General features: G+C 39.2%; 2 protein-coding genes across 3 annotated transcripts; both read right to left on the reverse strand.

Annotated features, from left to right (window-relative positions):
- Positions 1-1,434: 1,434 nt before the first annotated feature.
- Positions 1,435-4,439, reverse strand: sptssa (serine palmitoyltransferase, small subunit A). Its single transcript, XM_068737275.1, has 2 exons — positions 4,213-4,439; positions 1,435-2,528 (listed from the first exon to the last, which is right to left on the reverse strand). The coding sequence occupies exons 1-2, from the start codon at positions 4,313-4,315 to the stop codon at positions 2,425-2,427; spliced, it is 207 nt and encodes a 68-aa protein (XP_068593376.1). The 5' UTR covers positions 4,316-4,439; the 3' UTR covers positions 1,435-2,424.
- A 905-nt stretch (positions 4,440-5,344) lies between these two features.
- On the reverse strand, positions 5,345-10,031 carry eapp (e2f-associated phosphoprotein). Of its 2 annotated transcripts, none has more exons than XM_068737277.1 (6): positions 9,858-10,031; positions 8,490-8,668; positions 6,987-7,109; positions 6,778-6,892; positions 6,573-6,695; positions 5,345-6,275 (listed from the first exon to the last, which is right to left on the reverse strand). In XM_068737277.1, exons 1-6 carry the CDS (start codon positions 9,935-9,937, stop codon positions 5,966-5,968), a joined length of 930 nt encoding a protein of 309 aa, XP_068593378.1. In that variant the 5' UTR covers positions 9,938-10,031; the 3' UTR covers positions 5,345-5,965. The 2 variants fall into 2 exon arrangements, with proteins under 2 accessions (XP_068593378.1, XP_068593377.1); XM_068737276.1 differs by having other exon boundaries at positions 6,987-7,112.
- Positions 10,032-10,324: the final 293 nt, after the last annotated feature.

Below are 10,324 nucleotides of genomic sequence, written 5' to 3' on the forward strand. Positions count from 1 at the left end.
ACAGTCGTTATTAATGAACACGTTGTTCATCAGTACGTTAAATACACGGATTCACGTATTCATTGTTAAACTGTAGATACAGTGAAACAAGCTGGAGTCACGCTGCTCTGCTACGTGCCCGCGCACTGGGCGTGCCCGCCGCCATTGAGTACTCCACGAGCCGCATGTAGCCCTCGCGCTCCCTCCCACCGGTCCGCGAGGAAGTAAACAGTGAACGTGTAACAGACCACGCGCCACTGAGAGGCTGAGATCAGCTGGGCAGACAGCCAACATAGGATAATAATAATAATAATCATATAATATAATATAATATAATCATAATATAATATAACAATATAATATAATAATCATAATATAATATAATAATAATGGTAATATAAATATAATGGTAATAATCATAATTTGAATAAGAGTTATAAAATAAACTGGACTACTTTATTTGGAAGTTGATAAATATATTTACATTTTAAAAACATTTTTTATTGCATGTATGATTTTTGTGAGAACAAGTTTGATTTGATTCTGTTTTCAAATCAGAATCAAAAATATTGAAAGTCGTCTAAATAATCTGGGATTTTTAGACTGCAAAATACGTATGAAGGAACACACATCTATCTATATAGATATAGATATATACGCATTTCTGCATCCACTCTCGTCAGTGACATGAGGATACAAACATCATCAGTAACCACAGAGCAGAAGAACCGAGTGAGCGTCACACGGGTCGTGGTTAAAGACGTGAGAGTCACGACTTCTTTAAACAGGTCCGTGTGTTTCTGTAGCTCACAGGCCGGAGGTTCAACCTGCAGCCAGCAGCTCTCTGAGCGAACGTGAGCAGAGCTCCGTCGTCTGAGTTAACTCTGAGTTAACCAGTAACCAGACCTCCTGCTGCCCTCTGCTGCGCTGCCACAAGAGAAGAAGACGCCGTCCTCTGGAGCGAGCGGCTGTAATCAGACAAACAGAACCAGAGGTCCACTTCAGAGCAGCGGGATTCATGTGTGACACCCATCACATCAACAGTCATTCATGTAGACTCCTCTGGTTGTATAGAAGTCTAGTCTAAAGTGACTCTACTTCTCTCTAGTGTCCAGCAGGGGGCGACTCCTCTGGTTGTATAGAAGTCAAAACCAGACCCAGATACCAACCTAAACCAGACCCAGATACCAACCCAAACCAGACCCAGATACCAACCCAAACCAGACCCAGATACCAACCCAAACCAGACCCAGACACCAACCCAAACCAGACCCCCACCAGCCAGAAAACCCCCACTCATCGCCAACCACTCAAAACAAGGTTAATTTCCTGGAAGTGCTCAAACCTTGAATAAAGGACAGACAAACATCATGTCCTGTGTTTTGTCTCTATCTATCTATCTATCTATCTATCTATCTATCTATCTATCTATGATTTATCAGAAGTCAGAGGTGCTTTAGTGAAATATCCCTTTAATAATTCCAGTCACAGAACAGTGTCCATCAGTAGTTCACAAAAAAACATATTTCTCCTAAACACCAACAAATCTAACTACAAGAACTTTACAAATATGTATACAAGTTTATAGACATAAAAGTGAGAGAAACACATTTCTTTGGAGGAAAAAAAAAATATAAATTTTCCTAAAGGGATACCGTCATAAAATAAGATTACATTAATCATTTAACCGTTATCATTTACACATAGCCTGTGTGTGTGTGTGTGTGTGTGTGTGTGTGTGTGTGTGTGTGTGTGTGTGTGTCATTTTGAACCTCACTGAGAACTATACCTCCACGAGTTCTAACAGAGACATCCATGAGTACAGGTGTACCCACAGGTGTACAGGTAGCCAGAGACAATGTCCAGTCTTCAACCAGTCATTAGGTTCTCTGACTAAACACAATCATTCACAGGTCAAAGGTCAAAGGTCTAAATAAAACACACAGAAGTCAGCTGATGCATGATGGGAGCGTATTTACAATAAACAGGAGACAGATCTCAGGTGGGATTGGTCACCTTCCATCCTTCCAGGTGGAACAAATGACGGTGGAGCTCGAGAAAGGCTGAAGTTGTTCCTTTAGAACCTTCTGACTGAATCAGACGTGGCTCATTTAACAGAGTAAACGGTTTGTCCATCAGTCAGTGTGTTCACGTCTTAATGCTCCACGACCAGACATCCGTAGAATTACAGGCTCAAGAACAGTGACGTGTGCTTCACTTAAAAAAAGATAAAAACACCAAGCACACCTTCTTCTAAGGCCCCGCCTCCAACGATGTTCACAAGAAACCCAAAATATTCAAGAAGAAAGAAGGCGACCGTCCAACGTGACCTCAGCACGATGTCCAGAGCGTTGACCTTTCATATTGAATCAGATGTAGGAATAAAAGAAGAGAAGCTCCGCCTCCACGTGGTCGGAGACGAGGAGACGGACGGGCTGGTCGGGGTCATTGGACGACCTCGAAGTAGTGCAGGATGGCCATGATGTGCTGCGGCATGAAGACGTAGCCGGTGTAGATGGCCATGCCGGCCACGGAGATCAATAGGGAGTCTGAGGAGGAGTTAAGGAGGAACCGAAGGAGCAGAACAAGACCTCCGATAGATCTGTTAAGAGATCTTTTACAATATGTCAACAATGTTACAAACTGTTACAGTCTGTTACAAACTGTCAACAATCTGTTACAGTCTGTTACAAACTGTCAACAATCTGTTAAACTGTTACAATCTGTCAACAATCTGTTACAAACTGAACAAACTGAAAGGTGGTTTCCTTCATCACACACTGAATGTTGGTGGTTGGTTGTTTCCAAGTGAAAACGGTTGTGTGGATGATGAGGAGTGAGCAGACATTCAGTGTGTTTATGTGTCCTCAGGTGACGCAGGTAGTCCAACGTGTTTACACCTTTTAATAACAACTCCTGGTGGAATTACTGTCGGCTACCACTGTACGTCCTCTAAGGCTGGAGTAAGTCACATCAGAAGCACTTACTAGTCGACTTTAAAGCAAAAACATTTGATGTTTCCAGCTTCTCAAATATGAGCATTTCCCTTTTTTTAATGTTACATAAAATGTAATACCTTTCATCAATTTAAAGAAGTCACCTTGAACTCTGTGAAACACGTTCTTACTATTTTCACTTTATTTATATACATATTTATACACATATATACATATATATTTATTTATACACACACACACACACACACACACACACACATATATATATATATATACACACACACATACACACACACACACATACACACACACACACACACATATATATACACATATACATATATATATATATATATATATATACACATATACATACACACACACACACACACACACACACACACATATATATATACATACTATAAATACTGATTACTGTAACAAGCAGAGGAACAACACACAAACACACGTGACCCTCAGGGGGAACGATATGAGGGTGACACCTCAGGAGGACGATACATGAGGTTACACAGCGCGGATCAAAAGGTCAGCCGTGGCACTGTTAACACCTCATACCTTCATTAAGAGCCATTAACCACACTTCATTCACTTTAATACACAATCTCACACGCGCTTCTGTCATGTACACTAAAACTATATTATGGTGTAACCTGTGTTGAGTCACCTGACAGGTGACCGGAAGCTCCCTACGACGTCGACCACACGCGCAGAACTCTGTTGACAATTCTACCGATTTAACGCGTTTTTACTGACCTGTAAATGTACGAGAGGAGTTCACCTACGTGTTGAACACGTTCTACTGCATTAACGATTAATCGTTAACTCGGCACTCAAACATGAAGCACTTGTTGTCGCAAAAACGAAAGATTTAAGGCGACAAACCAGCGAGAGGCTCAGAGTCAAACACGCAGAACTCCCTTCACAACTACACGCGTTTAAGGATTCTTCAGCTATACGTTAATAAACCTACACTATGGAACAAAGGTTGAGACTTTTAATAAAACTATAAAGATGTTATGTTAATTCGGCATTATTTTTAAATAAAAAAAGTACATTTTTGCTCAGACTACAGTCTATTCAAACAGGTCAGCGACAGGAAACACTTGCTTCACACATATTTTTAAACAAAAACAAAACCCGACGGGTACATTTCACACAAGCCGAATTCACCACGAGCTCATAAACATTTATAAAACATGCGTTTCGCTGACTTCTAGAGCTAACAGTTAGCACATTAGCTCGTAGTAAAGGATACTGAACACCGTCCTCTCCCACGGCTCGAGCATGTAGAGCGCGGTCACGAGCAGGTACTGGTAGTAAATCCACGACAACTGCTTCCAACAGTCTCCCAGCGCCATGGCGACGACTTCAGACTCTACTAAAACTCTACTTTTTACTCTACTTTACTCTACTTTACTCTACTTTCCTCACTTCTCCTCTTCCTCTCTGTCTTCAGCTCCGTGATTCGTGGTTAGTATCTTTTCTTCCTGTGACGTATGATGTTAAATAATAAGGTGCTCGTTTTTTAGCCAATCACGTGAGACGTACGGGTCTGACGCAGACAAAAGGAGTTCCAACATCCGGATTTCAAAATAAGATACAGATTCAGTGTGAAAACACTAAAATGTTTATAAAACTAGTTCCTTTATCTTACGTACCATATGTAATACTTTCATAACTAACTGTCCTTTCTACAGACTGGCTTTCATGTGATGTCATCGCTTTTCTGTTTTATTTTGTTTGTTGATTTTGTTAAATTATTTTACTAAAAAAAATAAGGTGATCGTTTCTTAGCCAATCACGTGAGGCGCAGACAAAGAGGTTCCAACATCCGGATTTCAAAATAAGATTCAGATTCAGTGTGAGAACACTAAAATGTTTATAAAACTAGTTCCTAGTTTCTCTCCTACTTTACACATTTAATACTTTCATAAATAGACTGGCTTTTGTGTGACGTCTTCGCTTTTCTGTTTTATTTGTATTTGTATTCTTTTACTACATATTTTAATTTATTTTATTATTTCTTAGTTTACTTTTATCAAGCTTTCTGTTGTTTTTGTTTTGTTTTTCAAAGCACTTTGTAAACTCGGTGCTGTATAAATTAAGTTATTATTAAATTATACATAAATAAACGCTGCTTGTGTTTTAAATGTCACATTAAGTAACCAAACAATTAAATAATAATGTATATCTTCTTCTCTACACTGGGTAACATGTTTGTTTGTTTATTACCATGAACACACACACTGCAGTTTATTGTGGATTCATCCGCCACTGAAAATAGTCCCCACCAAATGCACCGCTTCCTATTTGTCATATTAAAAACTACAGTGAGCAGCTGTTTTAATACTGAAACTACAGATGTGTTGACATATATAAATATACAGTTTGTTCAAAATAAAGTTTATTTACAACCGTAAAATATCCACTTCAGTTCACATCAAGCTGGAGATACTTTCCTCTATTTAACGTTGATAAACCGTATATGTATAAAAACATGAATGAGCGGTTTATAACACTGTGATGCAGTAATACGCAGCGATGAGGAAGAGTTCATCAAAGGGATAGTTTGGATGTTTCAAGTGTTTGAGGTATTTAGAACACTTATATATACTGTGAACGTATGTATGTTCATACAAACATAAACATCACTTCCATCCTTTAATGTACAGAATATGTCAACATCTATAACTTCTATGAAGATATATTAAACTGTTGATTCAGCAGCTTCATGAACAGTTATTATAGTTGTTGACAAATACATCAAACATTTCTATCAGCGTATTACTACGTCACGGTGTAATAAACCCTTTATTCACTGTTTATAGAGCGACTACAAACGATCAACAGGACGGTTCATCTTCTGATTCTCAGGTATTAACATCGATGGTGAGACCATCTTCGGTCACATTCCAGTTGTAAGAAGATAAAGGTTCTGCTGGTTCCTCTTCTTCACATGAACTCATGGAGTAATAAAAGGAGTCCTCGTGTCCTCGTGTCCTCGTCTCCTAGCAGTGGCTGGCCAGGATGTTGAAGAAGTGGAACACTTCGTCCTTGTCGAACACGGCCACCTCCGTGCAGCACTCGCTGCACTGGACCGGGTGGTAGACCTCGTCGGCGTCCATCCCCGCCGGCGCCGGCGCCTCGTCCTCCATCGGCGTCTCCGTCTCCGTCCTCTGTCCCTCCCCCCTCCTCCTCTTCCTCCTCTTCCTCGTCTGCTTCACCTCCGGCTGGGTTTTGTAGCGCAGCACCTCGTCCTTCTTCACCGCGCAGTTCATGACGAACATGGCTCGGTACTGAGTCCGGTACTTTTCATGCCTGAGCGGAAACGAGGAGTCAGAACTTCATCATCGTGAGTTTAGACTGAAGCAGGAGAATCAATTCAAACAACTTCAACATGTCCGTTAGAGACGGTCTGACAGAACTCAGCAGTTTATGCTTCAGTCTTCAGCTGTGTGAAAATCATGCTTCAACACAATTCAACCACACTTATAAGCTTCTGCTGTCAATCACGTCTCAAACGGCGTTTACCATGTTTTTATCTGTTCTTTCTGTGTGTCTCAGGATTAACGAAGCTTTCTAACCTAATCTCTAAGTCTAGTTTAAAGGTCTCACCTCTGACAGTCCAGGCAGAGCGTCGTCATGCAGGCGGGACAGTTGAGGACGGCGTCGCTGCTCATTAAAGCCGGAGTCTGACGAGGACGAGAGCCTGCAGCCGGTCGCTTCCTGCCCTGATACCTGAAGAAGAGGAAGACAGCGGGTAGAACGTGAACAACGCACCTCTCGTCTGGACAGACACACCTTCAGTAAAGCGTCTCACTGTCTCCTCCGGGCGTCCACCCAGGCCTGGTCCCTGTCGTCCTCCTCGGGGTCGTACAGCAGCTCGTCGTTGGTCAGCACGGCTCGCTGCCGCCGCCTCCGACCAGTGGAGCCGCCTGTCAGACGAAACAGAGGGAGTCAACAAGGAGTCCATTGAGGCGACGTCTTCATCTTTAACGGAAACGTTTACGTGAAAACATTCGTGCTTACTCGGCGTGTCCTCTCCCTCTGAGTCAGAGTCAAAGTACACCTCATCGTACACCTGAGGGGTAGGAGGTGCAGGACCTCCTCCTCCTCCTCCTCCTCCTGCTGCTGCTGCTGCTGCTGAGGTTTCTGCTGGAGAATAAACACACAAACATCAGGACTGCTTTCACAACTCTATATCACACTCACATTAAAGTTGAACTTTCTTTCAATGCAAACTATTTACAGTAGAGGTTTAACGGACCATACTGACCCCCCCTCACAGTGTAACGTTAACCATCACAGTGTAAATAAAGTTTAACATTAACCATAAGAGTGTAAATAAAGTTTAACGTTAACCGTCACAGCGTAAATAAAGTTTAACGTTAACCATCAGAGCGTAAATAAAGTTTAACGTTAACCATCACAGTGTAAATAAAGTTTAACGTTAACCATCAGAGTGTAAATAAAGTTTAACGTTAACCATCACAGTGTAAATAAAGTTTAACGTTAACCATCACAGTGTAAATAAAGTTTAACGTTAACCGTCACAGCGTAAATAAAGTTTAACGTTAACCATCAGAGCGTAAATAAAGTTTAACGTTAACCATCACAGTGTAAATAAAGTTTAACGTTAACCATCACAGTGTAAATAAAGTTTAACGTTAACCGTCACAGTGTAAATAAAGTTGAACGTTAACCGTCACAGTGTAAATAAAGTTTAACATTAACCGTCACAGTGTAAATAAAGTTTAACGTTAACCGTCAGAGCGTAAATAAAGTTTAACGTTAACCATCACAGTGTAAATAAAGTTTAACGTTAACCATCACAGTGTAAATAAAGTTTAACGTTAACCATCACAGTGTAAATAAAGTTTAACATTAACCGTCACAGTGTAAATAAAGTTTAACGTTAACCGTCAGAGCGTAAATAAAGTTTAACGTTAACCATCACAGTGTAAATAAAGTTTAACGTTAACCATCACAGTGTAAATAAAGTTTAACGTTAACCATCACAGTGTAAATAAAGTTTAACGTTAACCATCAGAGTGTAAATAAAGTTTAACGTTAACCATCACAGTGTAAATAAAGTTTAACGTTAACCATCAGAGTGTAAATAAAGTTTAACGTTAACCATCACAGTGTAAATAAAGTTTAACGTTAACCATCACAGTGTAAATAAAGTTTAACGTTAACCGTCACAGTGTAAATAAAGTTTAACGTTAACCATCACAGAGTAAATAAAGTTTAACGTTAACCGTCACAGTGTAAATAAAGAGCGTTAGCAGCACCGCTAACGGCTAACCAACGGAGGTTCACTTCAGTTACATCATGATGCCTTCAGGCTCTGCTCAGTGAACATGAGTACTGACTGAAGGTACATTAAGACGTTATCGTGATGTGTTCACGTGTAATCTGTAAAATGTAGTTTTGGTGATGAACTTGAATAAATGCAGTAGTTTGAAGGAGATGTTTTCATGTTAATATAAAATAAATATTAGAGATGATTATGAAACCCTGGGTGTTTACCTGCTGCAGGCGTCCAGGTTCCCTCCAGAGTCTTGATGGTGGAGCTAAGCTCCGCCTCCATCTCCTTCTCAAACTCATCCCCGCTGGACGACTCGCTCTCCCCCGTCAGGTACTCTCTGATCAGCTTCTTCTTCTGCTCCGGAGTCCCGTTCAGCAGAACCTCCAGCTCGTCCTCCGAACTGAAACACAAGAGGAGTCAGAGCTTCACGAGTTAAAGCTGCATTCTCTCTAGTGTCCACCAGGGGGCGACTCCTCTGGTTGTATAGAAGTCTAGTCTAAAATGACTCTACTTCTCTCTTGATTTATTCCCTCAGTAAACATTGTAAACATGAGTTTATGGTCTCAATCTCTAGTTTACAGTCTTCTTCAATACAGCATGATGTTCATTTAGTACATTATGCTCCATTTAGAGTCAAACACACCATAAAGCAGGGGATGATTTAGGGGCGGGGCTACTGGATATTGGAATAGGAAACCGTGTTAAAGGTTCAAGTCATTGTTCACGTCCACTAACACTAATCTATTAGCTGATTTAAATGACACATCTGTAAAGTTGAGTTTCTCCAGAGTGAATCTCACAAAACAACTTTAGATATTGTGTTTATTCATGTTTAAATTAAAGTCATTCAGCATCCAAGACGACAACAGAGAATCATCAATCAGTGGACGGATGGAACACGAGACCTTCTAGTTGACAACATTTGCTGCTTTTCCTCTAAATTATTCAAATCTATTATTCATAAGTTTGAGTTTAGTTTCTGATTAAAGTTAATTTACTTTAAATACTTCACGTGCATTTCCCCATATTATATACCTTTAGTAAAGTAGCAAATGTAAATGCAGTACTTTTACAGATTATTTACAGAGTAGTATTACTGTTTGTACTTATATAAAGGTGAACACATCGAATGTGTTCTATTATTGTTGTGTTTATATAGAACATTAGAAAACCACCATGTTTTAACAAACTTTACATATATTTAATATATATATATATATATATATATATATATAATATATATATTATATATATATATATATAATATATATATTATATATTTAGTATATATATATATATATATATTGTAATATCATATATATTATTGTTTATTATAAATTTACATATATTTTTGCAACTTTAGCGATAGAAGTAACCATCAACAGCAATCCGACCAGCCATCGTTTTAACATATATTTATGGTATTATTTCAATAATTATTATTCTAATAAAAACGACGTGTAGAGAGAAACAGTTCAGCCTGTTCCAGTTTGTTTACATGTTAGCATTCCGCTAACTAGCCGCACCGTTAGCCTCATGGTGCTGAAGCTACGGTTCGCTTCGAAGCTAACCGTCTCAAAGACTCCTACCTGTCCTCCGCTCTCTCCTCATCGCTCGGCTCCTCGATCTCATACGAGTCAAACTCCTGCGGTTTGTTCAGTTTGTTCATTTTAACTGTCGACACAATTCAAGTAGAACAACATGAGCTGCTAGCGAGTTAGCAGCGACGTAGAAACGAGCACTTCCGGTTCTTCTTCTTCTATGGTTTCGTTGAACGGAAGTGGTATTTATGAAGAAGAAACACTATCGCCATCTACAGTGCGTGGAGGATGGACAACGGCGGTATGAAATAAAATAAAATAAAATAAAATAAAATAAAATAAAATAAAATAAAATAAAATAAAATAAAATAAAATAAAATAAAATAAAATAAAATAAAATAAAATAAAATAAAATAAAATAAATAATTGTATTTAATTGTATCAATAAAACAAACATTTAAAATGAAGAAAAACAAAGTTCAAAATTCAAACAAATAGAATACAAACTGTCTTCA

The sequence above is a fragment of the Cebidichthys violaceus genome, unplaced genomic scaffold (assembly GCF_023349555.1).
Source record: "Cebidichthys violaceus isolate CVI_PGR_0920_01 unplaced genomic scaffold, fCebVio1.0.p SCAF_77, whole genome shotgun sequence".
Classification (NCBI taxonomy): Eukaryota; Metazoa; Chordata; class Actinopteri; order Perciformes; family Stichaeidae; genus Cebidichthys; species Cebidichthys violaceus.